The sequence below is a fragment of the Notamacropus eugenii genome, chromosome 1 (genome assembly GCF_028372415.1).
Source record: "Notamacropus eugenii isolate mMacEug1 chromosome 1, mMacEug1.pri_v2, whole genome shotgun sequence".
Taxonomy (NCBI): domain Eukaryota; kingdom Metazoa; phylum Chordata; class Mammalia; order Diprotodontia; family Macropodidae; genus Notamacropus; species Notamacropus eugenii.
In genome coordinates, this window is record NC_092872.1 from 515,985,285 (window position 1) to 516,003,559 (window position 18,275).

Here is an 18,275-nt window from a genome sequence, read left to right on the forward strand (position 1 = left end):
TCAGGTTGATGAAATTCTTGAGCATAGCAGTTCTGTAAGTACATCAACTAAGCTTTACAGGAGTTGCAGTCTGTGTCAGTGGAAGGAATATGTATGCTGAAGAACTCATGTGTGTTTGAAGAATTTAAAGTAACTTGCATGTTGGCTGGATTCAAGAGGGGCAGGAAGTTTTGTAAGCCAAATCCAGGCTCCTGTAACTGCCGGCAAGATCACCTTACCAAAAAAAAAAAAGAGATGCTTTATTATTGGTTCCAGCTAAAATCATGTAGATCACAAGGATTTTACCATGTTGGAATTATGAAAAAGGATTCAGGAAGTAGGGGATAGGCCAAGGTCAAGAATCAAGCATCAATCCTGCAGGATGAGACAGGCTGGGGCTGATGACCTCTGTGAGCCCCCTGCCTCTGCTCAGACTTGCCTTAGCTCATTCCTAGACCTCAGGGAAGGGGTTAAGACAAGAGACCTTTCCTCTCTCCAAGGGAAAGGAAAAAAATAGTCCAAACTAGTCCAGGGAGCAGTGCATAGAAGTCAACTTCATCCAAGCTAGGAACATCATTCCATGCAAAGAAAAAAAGGACAGGATTTCATTTTCAGGGCTGGAAAAAGTCAGACAGAGAATAGGAAAAAGAAGCTACAGACCTTTGCTTTTTCCCTCTTCAAAAAAAAAATCCAGTAACCAAAATTAAAATCAATCAGCTTTTATAATGTCAAGACTTTTTTTAAAAACAATATTCACTCCTGCCTCTCAGTTGACCCTGTTTCCTAAGGTATATCTGGTTCATACTCACAGACTCTCCTGCAGGAGGCCCAAAAGACAGGAATAGTCAATGTCAGAGGGGTTGTAAAAAGACACACACACTAATCATATGCATTGTTGGTGGAGTTGTGAATTGGAACAACTGGAAAGAAGTTTGGAATTATGCAGAGAAGGTAATTAAAATGTCTATCTCCTTTGACTCAGAGATTCCACTGTGAGACATATACTCCCAAAGAACTAACTGACAAAAGAAAGGGTCCATGAACATCCAATGTTTATAACAGCACTTTTTTTTAGCAGAGAACTGGAAACAAAATAGATGTCCATTGATTGGAGGATGGCTAAACAAATTGTGATAGGTGAACGCAATCTTTTAAGATGCATTTTTTAAAAGAAATGATAACCATAATGACAACAAAATATGGAAAGACTTAGATGAACTGATACCAAATGAGGTAAGCAGAGTAAACAATATAGACAACTATAATAGTGTAAAATGTAAAGAGTGACAGTCACAAAAGTTGGAACTGGATGCTGTAAAACTTTAAAGAGTAAGTTTGGTTCCAAAGAGGATATATGAGAAAACACCTCTCCCTCTACTCCTCTGCAGAGATGATACATTTAGCTGTGGGGAGAATTGCAGGTGTCATAATTTTTTCAGCGTTTTGGTTGGTTTTGCTAACTTTCTTTCCTCTTAGAAAAAATTATCTGTTATATGAGGTGGCTTCTTGGGAGTGAGGAGGAAGGACACAGAGAAAATGTACATGATATAAATATATATATGTGAATAATAATATTTCTGAAGGGGGAAGGAAGAAAAGAAGAAAGGAAAGAAGGAAGAAAGGAACAGAGAGTTAGGGACAGCAAATGTTCAGGTTATTCAGGTCTAGCCTAACAATCTAGCCCCCCAACCTATCCACAGCCCAATGCCTTCTCCTCAGAATTAGATTCTTGAGAGAAAGGCAAAAGAACAACCCCGCCCCAACCTTCATTTGATTTTCAAACACCTTCAAATATCAATATGACAAACCTCTAATTTATCCACTTTGGAGTATATGCCACTCATCTCCATCACTTTGGCTTTAACAAGGGGAATATTTTCATCCAGAATCTGCGACGTGTCATTCCTGATCTGCATGAGACAAAGCAGCTCATCAGGGCAGATGATTCTCTCTCTGGGGCCCTGCTCCCTATTCTATATGCCTTGTCTTCCTCCATGAAGGGGAATGGATTGTGGATAAGCAAGGGTCTGGGAGGAGAAAGTAGAGGAGATTCAGTCTCATCAGTGATATACAGTGGCTGCTGTGATCTGTGGCTTGCTGTCATGTCAGTGTATCATGGTGTATTGTGACACCTGACTAACATAATCGGGGACAGGAATTAACCCAAACTAAGGTGGGGGAGGGGGGAGGAGAGGATTGGAACATGCTAAATTTCTCAAATCTAAATCCAACCCAAATATAAATTAGTTACTTAATTAGAGACCAAAGTTTCTCAGCTCCCCACCACCAGTCCTAATCAATCAGATACATTTTCTAACAAGCACAGAACATGAAAATGTGTCAAAGCCAGACTCAACCAATACTTCTTTCCTTAATTATCAATCAAGCACTGTGCTGTGGTGGGGATACAAGGAAATATAAGAGTATGGTGGATTTGGAATTAAGAAGACCTGAATTAAAATCCTTCCTCTGAAAATTAGTGGCTGTGTGACTTTGGGCAAGTTGTTTAAGGTGAGCTTCCGTTTCCTCACCTATAAAATGGTTGAACCAGATGGCCAGCTTTAAGATCCTATAATCTGCCACTGAGTCCTGTAGGCACCACTTACTATGTGTGTGAATTTGGATCAGTCTCTTCACCTCTTTAGACCCATTTCCTCATTTATAAAATTGGGAATTAGACTCCAGCCTCTTCATTATATGTTACATGTTCTAAGAGCCCTTCTAGCTCTGACATTCTAGGATTATCTTCTGGTGCCACTCTGGGGAAAAGTGGGGAGAAGTGTCCTTGTGAGTAAGTGCAGGTCAGGGCATCTGTTACTTCTTCAAGGAGAGGTTGCCAGCAGATTAGAAAGGTACAGTTGTCCACCTTCCCCAACATTCCCTTCCCATTACCCTCTGCTCCTTCCTTATTTGGAGAGCTGCTCTTCCCCACCCCCAATACCTTGTTCTCATTGGCCAGAAACCAAAAAGGACTCTCATGCTCCCAGAGTTTGAAAAAGGGTCTGAGAAACATCAAAATGAGACCCAGAATGGAAAACCAAGAGAGCAATTACGGGTACACCTGCTTCAGGGGAGGTGGGGGGGGGGGGAACTGGGCCAATTTCTCGGGCTCATTATGTCTGATAGGAAACCAGATCAAGCAGTGGGAGGGCCCATCAAAAGGGAACCAGTGCCTCACTGCTATGCTTCAAAGAAGGTTATTTTTGTAAAACCAAAATGGAGTGAATGGAAAGAGACAGCCAGCTGGGGAGGCCTCAGCTCTGGATCTCGTCCTAGGTGGAGCCTGTCTATTCCCTCAACTCCCGAGAAGGTCTCAGCTTCAAACTCTGATTGGCGTGCCTTTGGTCGGGGTATCAATCTCTTTCCCCACCCACCCCCTCTCCAATACCTTCTGCCTGTCCCCTGGCCCACAGGGAATAGCCAAATGCCCACTGCCCCTTTTTTGCAGAGTCCAATTCTGGAGAGAACCCCACTGCAAGGCAAAAGCCAACCGGGGAGAGAATTATTCCATGCAACAAAGAGTAGAAAATTATCCTTGCTACAAGGTCAGAGTGTCAGTGGAACAAGCCTAGATCTTCTCTCTCACCCTTTCTCCCCTCCTTTTAATCTTTTCAGAGATAGAAAAGAAAAAGGAAAAAAAGGTGGCACAAGATTCAGGCTGTTAGCTATGTGGAATAAAAGAAATGCTTAGAATGGTACAGCCAGGGACAGAGGAGGAGAAGGGGCTTCTTCAATCAGGTAGAAACCCTGTATTATGCTGGGAAATCCTGGGGAAAGCACCTTCAGTTTGGTAACTTAAAGGCAACGTGGTATACTAAGTGGGACTCGAAGAAAACCCAAGTTTGAGCCCCAGCTCAAATTTCTGTGTCTGAGAGCAGGTAATTTTACATCCTTGAACCCTCCGGTTCCTCATCTGCAAAATAGAGACAATATTTGCATGATCTATTTTCATAATTGTTTTGAACAAAGTTCTTTGCCAAGTAAAGCTCATTTAAAAGTGAATTGTTTTTATTAAGGAAGACCCTATCCAGAGACTAAGAGGAGAAACAAAGGAATATTATGATAGGAATTCCAAAGCTTCCCCTACGAATTCCCAGGGCCCAACCCCCCCCTCCCCCTGGGCAGCAGCACAAGCCCAATCTCCTTAGGCTACTGCGCTGCCATCTTCTCAAAGCCATCCTTCTGAAATCAGAGGTGTAGGCAATGGGTGCTGAGGTCGGATGGAGGCCCACCCCAGAGAAGCAAGGAGTATCCTCAGTGATTCAGGGCCCCAGGAAGAAAAGCAAAACACACTTGACCCAAGAAACAGAAGCCCTGCCAAATGCAGCTGCTGGACTAAGGCCAGGGAGAACTTTTCTCCCTCTATTTACAGAGAGAAACAGCTCCCTGGAGAAAGGTGGGATTCAGGCTGCTGAGAGAGGACCCTCATCCGAAGCTGCTCCAGTGAAAATGGTGGGAGCCCTGAGAAGTAACGACTCCACAGATCACAAATGTTGGCAATTCTCACCAACCAGCCTACTCATTTCTACCTACCTATGGTCCCCCCTGGGTCCCCCTCCCCCCAACTAATGTTTCTATAGGTGAGACCATCTATTGATCTCTGCTACTTCTGGGATGACATGACTCATTTCTAGTGCTATTTCCCTTATCACAGCCTTGTAGGGTAGGTAGGAAAAGTGTTGTTCTCATTTTAAACATGAGGAAACAGAACGAGAAAAGTGAAGGGGCTGACCTGAGGGACACAAGCGGCAGACCTGTTATTAGAACGCAAGACTCCTGACCACAAATCCAGGGTTCTGGCCAATAAATAAAGCTGAAAAGGAAGCCCTTACATGTGCATAACCCTTTGCAGCTTATACAGTATCACCTTAACCTTACAGTTTATAAATACTTTCACACATGTTACCTTCAACAACCCCTAAATTATGGCCAAATGAAATTGTTCGGTTTTTTTTAATTGCTTCTGCATTTTTCCTACCTCTATACCTTTGCCAGCGCTGTTCCTATACTTGGAGTATCTTCTCTACCATCTCTCCCTGATGGTGTCTGCTCTTATTAAGATGCACATGCTACTCTGTCATTTCAATTTAATTCAAGAGAACAGATATTTAATGTGTATGCAGAGAACTACTATACTTGAGAAAGATAAGACAGAGTCCTTGCCTTAAGGGAGTTTATCCAGGTGGAACTGACATAAATATAAATAGCTGATATATATTATCTGACATCTTACATGAAATCTCCCCTGATCTCCCAGTCAGGTGCAATCTCTTTGCCTCCTTTAATCTCCTAGGACTTTGTGGTCTTCTTATATTCCTCATCTTCTTATCAGAGTTAAAATCAGGGGGCATGTCTGGTTATCTGCCCATTTTCACATGGTCCATAAGCTAAGAATTGTTTTTATATATACAAATAAATTACATTACTTTACCTAGATCTATGTCTTTACTCCCCTATTTGACTAAGCCTCTTGAGGTCAGGAACCATCTTCTTCCTTGTTTCTCTGTTTCCCTTAGCAACTAACACAAGGCTTTTGTATATAAGTCACAAATGTTTGGGGAATGGGATCAGATTCACCGAGCTGGTCACACAACAGCAGGCGGGATGCACTTTGTCATTTTATCCAGACATCGCAGAGTTCTGGGTATGTGACTCTGGCTATGTTCATGAGCATTAGGTATCACATAGGATACAAAGTGATAAAAAAATTAAATTACATACGGTGGCAGAGTGTGAAGAACATGACTTGGAGTCAGGAGGCCTGTATTTAGATCTCAGCTGTAGGGCCCTAAGCAAGGAATGTATCTTCTCTGGGCCTGCCTGTTTTTACATATATTACATGGGGAATTAGAATACTTACACTATCTACCACACAGAGTAGTGCAGGATTGTTATGGAGAAAGCATTTGGAAAACCTTAAAGCTTTATAGAAACATGAACTAGGAAAGATGCATTTCTGTCTCCAGCCTCTGAATTGAGATGATGCTTCTAGCACCTAGCAGTGATTGTTATCATCCACCTATGTAGGTGACCACTGATACTTCCTATAGCAAGAAGCCTTGAAACTCTGCAGGAGGGGTTCACTGGGTCACCTCTATGAAATCTGACTCCTAACTCCTGCCTGAGTCCATTCTGAACAGGACTACTGAAGTCTAAGGCTTCAGCCCTCCCAGAAGATAGTGACCATTGCTGCAGAACTGTCAGAGCCCCAAAAGCATCAGCCATGAAGAATGGTAATGATGATCCCTCATAATGCATCACTGAAAAAATACTCTGAAGACCGGGTGGAAAGTCTCTAAAATCTAAGCTTTCAGAGTCCCCAGTTGTCCAGATCATGTTCTGAGCCCCTCCCCATCTAGCAGGGATGCAGAGCTAAAGGATGTTGGGATGGGAAAAGGAGATCCTTTGAGAACATGACCAGGAAAATAATCGAATACTAAAATCATAGAGTTACGAAGGTTCTCAGAGTTCAAATATGAGAGCTGGGAGGGTCCTCAGAACATAGAAAGTCAGCTGGGAAAGACTTCAAAAGAAAGAATGTCTGGGAGAGATATGACAGCATAGAATGTCAGAACTGGGAGGAGCTTTGGAACACAAAATGTCAGAGCTGGGAGGAGCCCTGGAACACAGAATGGCAGAGCTGGGAGAGACCTTGGAACATAGAAAATCAGAGCTAGGAGAGACCTTAGAACACAGATTATCTGAGGAAGAGAACATGGAAATTAGAAGGGTGAATATCGAAAGGGCCTTAGGGACCATCAAGTCGAACTGTCTTACTTTACAAAGAAGGAAACTGAGACCTAAGAAAGAGAAATTGGCTTTTCAAGGTCACACAGAAAATGAGTGATAGTCTGACACCAGACCAGAGTACAGATCTGACTTCCATTAAAATCCTCCAGGAACCAACCTTTGCAGCTCAAAGTCAATTCCTTCATGGGACAAACACAACCCTCATACAGCCATGAGGTTTCTCAAGCTGCCTTTGTATTAACAAAAGAGGGTAGACATCAGTCAGGTGGGGGCCTGAGAGAGCAAACAGGCGCGAGGCAGAATATTGCCCACAAGGACACCTCCCCTGGGCCTCTGTATGCTGAAGCCCTTTGAGGCTTCCTAGATGTTTGTACAGTGAGCTGCTGGAACCAGAGGAGAGTTAAATATAGTATTTCCATCCCCACTGTACATCTTCCTGCAGAGGTGCCCGAGAGTGCCACCTTGTGGCTTGGTCTGCGATCCTCTGTGTAATAAGACCATCTCAGGGGAAGAGACTTATCAAGATGGCCGCCTCAGGAAATACTTGGGGGGGGTAAGAGTGGGGAGTGTGTGTGTGTGTGTGTGTGCGTGTGTGCGTGTGTGTATGTGTGTTCCCTCTCCACTGCTGGCTGCTGCCCCACTCGTCTGGTTGCTAAATCACTAGCAACATGGCCTCCCTAGAAAGCTCCCGGAAGGAGTTTTCTGGCCTGGGCCTGAGCTGAGCCCTTCAGGCAGAGAAGCACCTACCATGTCAGTCAGGCCACAGAACTCCTCCAGCCTGAGGAGCATGTCTTCAATGGTGGCTTCCACGTCCTTTACCTGCAAAGGAAAGAACAGCCCAGGGGATTAGGTTTACTGGGCAGAAGGAAGACAAAAAATCCATTTAGAAAAAAAAAATTACTTTTTTTTTTTAAAGGAAAGTGATATAAGGATGAGTCAGTAGGGTAAAGAATAACAGGATTTTGGATCAAAGACCTGAGTTCAAATCCTCAGTTTTGCTTAATTCCAGTGTGACCTTGGGTGATTCATTTTGCCTTTGGCTCCCTCCTTTGTGAAATAAGGGAGTTAGACCAAATAATCTCTACAATTTCTTTCCAGATTGGACATTTCTGTCCTCTAAAAGCTCTTCCAGCTCTAAATTCAGTCATCCTTTTTGTCTTGTTTTTTTAAACAACCAAATGATAAGGCAGGTCTAGAGAGAGGAAAAACAAAAGACAGATCGGGAACCGTTGCTAGATTAATTCATATAATAATAATGATGATAGATAACAATAATTACGTCTCTAATTGTATTTTGTTTGTAAGCTTCAGACTCACATAGCACTTTCCTCAAGAAAACCTTGAGTGCAAATATTATTGTCCCTATTTTCAGATGAAGAAACTGAAGCTCAGAGAGGAGTGATTCACCCAAGATCACATGCCCAGTAAGCGGCAGAGTTGAAATGAATCCTAGTGTCTGCACGCAGGGCCAGAAGGGAGAAATAACTTGCCTAAGGTCACACTGCTAGCTGAAACTCCAACATCTCCTGTTGCTTTCTAGAGATGGCTCTAGAACTCAGCCACTGGGAGATACTAAGATTTCTGTAGGTAGCCATCCTCCTCCACCCCCAGCCCCAACCTGTGGAAAATTTCCACTTTTTCCCATCCATCTTTCCATGGGGAATTGATACTACTCACATTTATACATCTGGGTACTTTCAGACCAAAGGCTAGTGGTATAAAGACAGAAAAAAAAAGCCCTCTGCTCAGAAACATCTTTAGGGCTGGAATATAAATAGTACAAAGTGAATGTAAAACTCTAAAAACTCTGTCACAGCTGGAGTTATTTTTGTGGGTAAATCGGGTGGGGGGAAGAAATAAAAACTGTGCACCATATTGATGGTTCCAGGGGAAGTGGAAAATGTGCAGGAAACACTCTTCTCCCCACCCCTCACCCCCAACAAAGCAAAATAAAAACAAAACACAATTGACACAGAGAAAAGTGTTTTCAAAACATTGACAAAAGCTGCCTAATCAGTGGCCAGGGTAGCAGAAAGGCCAGGCTAGTTCCTTCCATTCATCCATGGAAAGCCAGGTGAGATGTAAAGGCTTCACTGAGGACCCACGAGAAATCTAAACATTCTCTACAGAGAACTTGCTCAAGCCCAAGGAGGCTGAAGGTGAGCTAAATTTCTGTTCTGGGAAAGTCAGCTAGACAACATCGGCAGTCTGAGCCTCAGTCTCCACATCTGCCAAATGAGGTAGGCACTAGATGATGTCCAGTGTCCCTTCTGGCTCTGTTTATGAGTCTATGAATAAAACATAACAAGGAAGGCAGATCTCTGTGTCCCACCTCATCCCCCAAAGAGACAGAAAATCATACAACACATTCAAAAGCCACACAGAAATAAATGACTTTTAGAACATCTACATCGCAGGTGACAAAACAAATATGTTGCCTGCAATACCCTTTGTGTAGAGAAACCATTAAAACATCACTGGAAAATATTTAATAAAATGAGTAAAAATGCAATAAAACATAGATAACATTACATTTTTTCAAATATGTGGCCCCTAGGGATCCTACGTACTGACACCTCCTGTCTAACCATTGTTTCCTTTCATTAGTGCACATAACTATGCAGATAAGGTCAACCAAACTATGTTTTCCTCTGAAATATATTCTCTAATATAGCCTTGGAATAAGATAGCCACATTGTCCAAGCCACACATATTTTTAATCAGCCTGCTATCTTCATCATAAGCAGGAGAAAATGGATGATTTCAGTGTTCACTCAACTTGGGAGATCCAGTGTCTAATTTTAATATGAATAACAACAGAATTTATTTACAGCTGTTATCTTACTGGATTACTTGCTATATATCATCTAGTTCTACCCTCTTCATTTTACACATGAAGACACTGAAGCCCAGGGGGGTTAAGTGACTTGCCCAAGGTCACACAGAAGTAAGAGGTACCATTTGAATCCAGGTCCTTAACTCTACCCTATATTATAATGTCTTCCCAAATAGGGACTACTATCCCCATCTTATAGATAAGAAAACTGAGGCTTAGAGAGGATCCATTCAATTCAACATTTAGTTGAATTAATAATGAATAACCAATGTGTGCATCATTAAGTACTGAGGATACAGAGACAAAAAAATGAAATAGACCCTGCTCTCTAAGAGGTTACATTCTACTGGGAAGATACAATGTATATATAGGTAAATAAATACAAAGTATATATAACAGAGTACAAAGTAACTCTGAGACCTCCAGATTCTATCAATTGAGGAGAACAGAGATCTATAGGGCAGCTAATAAATGGCAGAGCCAGGTTTGTCTCAGATCATCACTCCTTCCACAACAACCATGACATTTGTCAAGGCTGTTCTTAGAAGTCAAGGCTTCAGTTTCCTCATTTATAAAATAAAGGGGCTGGGATCCACTAGATGATTTTTTAAAGTTCTTTCCAGCATTGATATTCTCTGAGTCTACCTCTCATGAGATACAAAATGAGTATTTTTCTTTCTGTTTATGAACAATGAATTTCAACCTATTTTTCACATTTCCCCTTCTCCACAGGGGCAAGAGCACAGCCTTTCACACTAAACACAGTCAGAAATTTGGTGTAACAGCCATGTCCAGTCCATGGGACAGGACAACTGGCCCTAGAGTCCGGAGGAACCTTGTTCTAGTTCTTGCTGTGCTCCTGGATCATTCTATGGCCTTGAGCAAGTCATCAACCATCTCTGTTCTTTGGTTTCCCCTGTCTGTGAAACAGGAAGGTCAGTCTCTACATACTCTTACTTTGTAAGGATGTCACTAGTGGTGAACAACATAGCCAAAGAGATTGTGAGCTCTTTTAGAGAAAAGATTAAAGGTTTTCTTTTTTCTTTCTTTTTTTTTTTTTAATTCTGAGCTTATACCACATCATACCTATAAGAATGGCAAACATGATAGAACAGGAAAATTATAAATGTTGGAGAGGATGTGGGAGACTTGGAACATTAATTCATTGTTGGTGGAGTTGTGAGCTCATTCAACCATTCTGGAGAGCAGTTTGAAACTATGCCCAAAGGGCTACAAAAATGTGCATACCCTTTGACCCAGCAATATCACTACTAGGACTGTATCCCAAGAGATCATAAAAATGGGAAAGGGTCCCACATGTACAAAAATATTTATAGCAGCACTCTTTGTAGTTGCCCAAAACTGGAAATCAAGGGGATGCCCATCAATTGGGGAATGGCTGAATAAATTATGGTATATGAATGTAATGGAGTACTATTGTGCCATAAGAAATGATGAACAAGTAGACTTCAGAGAAGCCTGGAAAGACTTATATGATCTGATGCTGAGTGCAAGGAGCAGAACCAGGAGAACTTTGTGCACAGCAATGACCACAGTGTGCAAGAGTTTTTTCTGGTAGACTTGGAACTTAGTAATAATGCAAGAACTTAAAAAAAAAATTCCCAATGGTTTTCTAAGGCAATATGCCTTCCACACTCAAAGAAAGAACTATGGAATTCATTTGCAGAATGTAGCAGATCATGTTTGTGTGTATGTGTGTGTGTGTGTGTGTGTGTATTATGTTTTGATTTGTTATATGATTTCTTCCATTTATTTTAGTTCGTCTACACAGCATGACTATAGTGAAAACGTATTCAATAGGAAAGTATATGTAGATCCTATATAGAATTGTATACCGTCTTGGGGAGGGAGGGGGGCTGGAGGGTAGGTGGAGGGGGTAAAAATCTAAGTTTTGTGGTAGTGATTGTAGAACATTAAAATAAATAAGTAAATTTAAAAAAAAGAAAAAAAAATCTGAGTTTAAACACCAAAAAGGAGCATTCCAAAATACATAGAACACAAAAGGAGTTTATATAAGAAACTGACTCCATTTCATGCCACTTGCTTTTAAATATATATACATAACATATACATATATAATAAATTTCATACATTACTTTCTTTTTAAAATATTTTTTCCCTGATTACATGTAAAACAATCTTAACATTCATTTAAAAAATTTTAATTACAAATTCTCTCCCTCCATCCCTCTTCTCTTCTCTCTGAAACAGTAAGCAAATTGATATAGGTTATACAAGTGCAATCATGCAAAACATACTTCCATATTAGTCACATACATTACTTTCAAAACTACCTTGTTATTCTGTACTTCCTTCTGAACTTCTTTCTTTTCTCCCAGTGCATTTTAAAAACTGTTTCAATAGCCCTCTCTTTTTTTTGGACATCACTGTTGCTAATCCCTCACTTTCAATTAAAAATAGAGAAAAAGAAAAACATGTAACAAATAAACACAAATAAAATTAATCCATATAGTGATCATAACCAAAAACATATGCCTCTTTCTGCACCATAAGTCTATCACCTGTCAGGAGAAGGGTAATATGTTTCATCATAGGTCCTCTGGAGGGGTCATTTTATTAATCTGACTTCTTAAGTCTTTCAAAATTATTTTTCTTTACAATATTGTTGTTATATAAATTGTTCTCCCTGTTCTATTCACTTCATCCTGCATCAGTTCATACTACATAACAATTTTTTAAAGCCATCTCTTTCGTTATTTCTTACAGCATAATAAATTCCATTACATTCATACCTCACCATTTGTTCAGCCATCCCCCAATTGGTTGGCACCTCTCTTAGATTCTAATTCTGAAGGGTTTTTTTCTTCCTTTTAATTCCCCTCTTCTTTAATTCCAGAAGCTAGTTTTCCTTGTGAATACACCCTAGGAGTTATCCTTCCTCTTAACATCCTTTCTCCCTCTTCCATATATTCCCCATCTCCTCAGGATTGGAGGTTTTCAATGACCACTTGTCAGGATGTCGTTGAAGAGACTCCTGCTGAGAAACAGATCAGTCAAAGTGACAGCTTCTCATGCTTCCTCATCCCATATATCCAATCAGTTACCAAATCTTGCCATTTCTACTTTCACATTTCTCACATCTGACTCCTCTCCACTCATACATTTACCATCTTAGCTCAGCTCCTCATCACCAATCCCTCCCCTAGTTTATTGTAATAACTTCTAATTGGACTCTCTGCCTGAAGTTTCTCACCATTCCACTTCATCCTGCACACCAGGGTCAAAGAAATTTTACTTAAGCACAGATCTTACCATGAGACTCCTCAACTCAGTCATCTCCAGTGGTTTCCTAATGTCTCTAGGATAAATTATAACCTCCTCTCTTTAGCATCTAAAGCCCTATACAACCTGACCCCAACCTAAGTTTCCAGTTTCTTTGGGCATTACTTCCCCTCCCTTATTCTGCAATGTAGCCAGAAAGGCCTTCTCTCTGTTCCTCACTCCATTTCCCATCTCTGTGTCCTTTCTGTGGCCATCCCACATTCCTGGAAAGCTCTTCCTCCTTATCTCCCCCTTATAGACTCCTTCTCTTCCTTTACAATGAAGTCCAGGCACCATCTTGTACCTTCCTGATTCCCCCAACTACATCCTCCCTTCAACTTCCTTGTATTTAACTACTTTGTATAACTTTAATTTATTTGCTTTGTATTTAAGCTACATACATACATATTAATATGTACTTATCTCCTTCATTAAAATGCATGTTCATTGAGAGTAAGGATTGTTTATTCCTGGTACTTGCATCCCCAGCACTGGTATAGTGCCTGGCACATAGAAGGTACTTCATAAAAATTTGCTGATTGATTGCTGAACACTGTCCTACATGTAGGAGGATACAAAGAGTAGCTAGGGTCAGAAATTACCTTAAGGGTCATCTAATCTAAGACCTTCCTTTTATGAATGAGGAAACTGAGGTGCAGAGAGGTAAGCTCACATGCCTAAGGTCACACATCTAGAACAGCAGAACTAGGGCTGGAATTCATGTCTTCTAATTCCAACAAAAGCACCAAAACAAGAGAGTACATCCAGGATACAGAGAATTATCCAGTTTTGCTGAAATGTAGTAAATGGAGGGAAGCAATATGAGATAGCAAATGTATGGGGATTCCAGGTAGTCAAGATCCTTGAATGCAAGTCAGAAGCTGAATTTTATTTGAGAGACTGAGACACTGAGGATTTAAAAAAAAAACCAGAATTATATAGATCTATGTAGGAGAAAGCTTATTCTGGCAGCAATATGAGTGGAAATTGAAGGCAAGGTGAAAGAGGGTACAGATTAGAGATGGGAAGGCCTTTAAATTTAATATATTCTATTTTTTCTCCAATTACATGTTAAAATAATTTTTTGACTTTTTAAAAATAGTTTTGAGTTCCAAATTCTATCCTTCTCTCCATCTCCTCCCCCACTATGCGACATATAGATTATATAATATAATAATATATATATATATAATATTATATAATATATTATACAATACATGTACTGGCTCTCTGAACCTGATAAGTCACTTAACCTCCCAGAGGCTAGATGTATCCCACAGGCTTACAAAATTCCTAGGTCCAGCCTGAAGCATATGAAAATGTAATTGGGAACTGTGTAACTCACAGGAATCCATTTTTATTTGAGTCTGGCACTATCACTTTAGGCAGCTCTCTTGGGTTTTAAGTTGCTGAGGGAGTGCAGAGCTGCTTTGGCAGAGGGAGTTTCCTTATCTGAGAGTTTCCTATACCAGTGAGGTCAATATAATACAATACAAATATAAATATAATATAATATATTATATAATATATATAGTAATACATATTATATATATAATTTAATATAAATATAGATTATACAATCAGATATAGATTATATAAAGAAAGCCGTTAAAGAGGCTACTGCAATAGTCCAGGGAAGTGGTAATGGGAACCTGAACTAGGGTGGTAGCGTGAGAATTAAAAAATAGGGTACATATTAAGAGATGGAATCATCAGGATCCAGGAAGTGATTGGATGGCAGAGAAGAGGAAAGGGAAAATCAGAGATTATCCTGAGAGGAAGTCTTGCTTAGTAGATATGGACTGAATTCTGACTCAGAAAAATCTGGGTTCACATTCCATTTCAGATCCATTAGCTGTGTGACCATAAGTGACTTAATCTCTCTGAGCTTCATCTGTAAAAGAGTCAATAATATCTGGTGAATCTACCTCAAAGGGTTGTTATAAAGCACAACTGAGATTTATACAGATATGTGTGTATGTATGTGGGTATATATGTATATACACACATATTTATTTGTACACACATATATGTGTGTATGTGTGTGTGTATGTGTGTATGTGTGTATGTGTGTGTGTGTGTATATATATATATATATATATATATATATATATATATATATCTTTGCAAGCTTTAAAGTACTTTATCAATGGCTATTATTATTCTAAGACTGTGAAAATAGAAGACCAAGTAAAAGGCTGTCACAATTAGAAAGAGTACAGTCATGAATAAATTTGGTTTGGTATATGTTGAATCTGAGTTGCCAGTGGTAGAACCAAGTGCATGGTGTCCCAAAGACAATTAAAGATGTAGACCTAGATCTCAGAAGAAAAGTCAGGATTATAAATATAAATCTGGGAATCCTCTACATGGAAATGGCAATTGAATCCATGGAAATGAATGAGAGAGCCAAGGGAGAGAATGCAGAGTGAGAACATAAAAGGGCTAAGCAAGGATAAAGCTTTGGAGAACAATGGAATTAAGGAATAAGAAAGAAGATAGTTTGTGAAGGAAACAGGGAGAGCAAAATTGGTGAGCTAGGACAACAACCAAGATAGCACAGTATCTCAAATCCAAGAAAGAGAGTCTACCTCTGTGGTCAGTAATGTCAAAAACTGAAGAAGTCAAGAAGAATGAAGACTGAAAATAAAGAAACGCACACACATAAAATTAGATTAAACAATTCAGAGGTCAGTGACCATGCTAGAGAAAGCAGTTTTTCCAAAGAGGGATGGTTGGGGGTAGGGGAAGGAGAGGAAACCCATTTACAAGACAGTAAGAACAGTATGGATGGTGAGAAAGTATAAATGTGAGTCACAGAAAACTCTTTCAAGTTTAGCAATAACAAGAGAAAAACGGGAAACTATGGCTGGATGCATCCAGGGAACATTTTTTAGAACTGGAGAATTCTGAATATGTTTGCAGGCAAGTAAGAAGGAGCTAGTAGCATATGATGACCTAAAGACACAAAAGAGAAAAGAGGCCCAATTAAGCAAGGTCTTGGAAGAGATCAGAAAGAATGGGGATCAAGGTCACAGACAGAGAAATTAGCCTAAATGATTAGTTAAAGTAGCTGTCCTTTCGACTGGAGAGAAGGTAAAGGAAGAAGGAATGGAAAAAAAAATGTGAGAAACCTATAGAAGATGGTCTTATTCTTCTAAGTGAAATACTGACTACTCCAAAAGTCTTAGTGTAGTATTAAATTTTCTTAAAACTGCACAAAGACTTTTGAGTCTCTGTGTAGAAGATGACATTATTTCCTTTAATTCACTAGGGGAGAAGGAATGGTGGTGGAAGTTGGTTTCGTAGAATCATATATTTTCCATCTGAAGGGACCTTAGAGGATATTGATGAGAAGAAGAAAAGGTTTGGAACAGTCATTGTGAAGGACATAAAGCAGATAATAAAAGCAGAATAAGAAGACTATTGAGTAGAACCACTCATTGGTCTAGGTTACAATATTATGAATTTGTGATGGGTCAAACCAACTTGATTTCATAATGTTCTCCAGCAATGCTTAACAAGTCTTAAGCAGGAACAGAGAAACTGTATGGGGAGGGTAACCCATGGGTGACAGTTCATAGGTCACAAGCACCCAAAGGTAAATGGGGAGGGAGTCTCAAATGACAAACCACTGAATTAGGGGTGGGTATGAAGCAAGAAAAGTTATAATGAGAGAGATAAACCAGAGGAGAATAGATGAATAGAGTCCAAAACTTATGATAAGAGTAAGGGACCAAGGTAGGGAATAGACCTGTGACCTCACTGGTATAGGAAACTCTCAGATAAGGAAACTCCCTCTGCCAAAGCAGCTCTGCACTCCCTCAGCAACTTAAAATCTAAGAGAGCTGCCTAAAGTGATAGTGCCAGACTCAAATAAAAACAGATTCCTGCGAGTTACTCAGTTCCCAATTACATTTTCATATGCTTCAGGCTGGACCTAGGAATTTTGTTAGCCTGTGGGATACATCTAGCCTCTGGGAGGTTAAGCGACTTATCAGGGTCAGAGAGCCAGTACATGTCAGAAATGGAACTTGAACTATTCTTTTAGTCACCTAGGTGTGTAAGCTAACTCTTCACTCTCACTCCAGACCCCAGACCAAATCAGTTGCTAATTCCACCTCCCCTTCTAGGTGGCCAAGTGGACAGAGTGCTGAGCCAAAAGTCAGGAAATCCTGAGTGTTCAAATCTGGTCTCAGATTTGAACTGTGTGACATCAGGCAAGTCACTTAACCTCTGCCCACCCCAGTTTCCTCATCTGTAAAATGGGGATAACAACAGCACCTACCTTCTAGAGTTGTGAGGACAAAGTGAGATAAGGCTTGCAAAGCACTTTGCAAACTTTAAAGTTATACATATACATATATACACACACGCACGCACACACACACGCACACATACACACACACACACATACGCTGGCTATTGTTGTTGCTACTGCTACAACAACCTAGTCCAGGCCTTTATCATCTCCCACCTGGACTCACCTTGCCTCCAGCACTTAGCACAGTGCCTAACGCATAGTAGGTGCTTAATGAATGCTTATTGATTGACTATTTAAATAAAGTGTTAATTGATCATCTCGCTGAACCTCTTCCTTCTCCCATCCATCTACCAAGCAGCTGCCAAACTGATATTTCTATAAGGCCCAGGCCTGACCATGTCACTCTTTCGTCCAAAAACCTCCACTTGCTCCATGTTCTCTCTAGGATCAAATACACACTCTTCAGAGTGGCATTTAAAGCCCTTCACAATCTGGCTCCAGATCTCTCCTTCCAGGCTGATTAGCTGTATACCCTTCATACACTCTACACTCCAGCCCAAATGACCTAGTTGGTGTTTTCCACATACAACATCCCATCTCCCATAGAGGTTTTGACAGAGACCATCCCTGGTACCTGGAATGCATCCCAACATCTGCTTCTTAAAACCCCTACCTCTCTTCAAGAGGCCCTTTCTTATCCCCCAATTGCATATGCCCTTCCCTAATCTCTGTATATTTGATTAGTAAATAGTCTGTATTTACTAATCTGTGATCATGTTGGATTCTCTGAGCAGAAAGTCAGCATTTTTAAAAATTGGGACTCTTCATTTCTAAGTTGTATCCCCAGTTCCTGCGCCTGGCACAGAGAAAACGTCTAATAAATACTTGGTGATTGATTGAATTAAACCTCAGTGAAGTAGTTCAAGAAATGTGCTCTTTAAATCTGATAAAAATTACTTGTGTAATATTACAAACATTATGACTTGAACAACAGTTTTCCAACCAAACCTCTGATCTTCTGTCAAAATTGCAGGCCTGACCAGGGGCTCACCTAAGAATTGTCCTCTAAAATGTCACAAACAAGGGCAGTTCTTCCTTGTCTGGTTCAGCTAGTGAAAACAAACCATCTCTCCTACACATGGT

The 18,275-nt window shown here is 40.4% G+C and overlaps 1 protein-coding gene across 1 annotated transcript in view; it reads right to left on the bottom strand.

Moving 5' to 3' along the window:
* The window catches only part of BCAS4 (breast carcinoma amplified sequence 4), a 61,855-nt gene that overhangs the window by 32,845 nt on the left and 10,735 nt on the right, over positions 1-18,275 (bottom strand). The window contains 2 exon segments of the mRNA XM_072633557.1: positions 1,788-1,889; positions 7,477-7,548. Coding sequence (XP_072489658.1) covers positions 1,788-1,889; positions 7,477-7,548 — 174 coding nt within the window.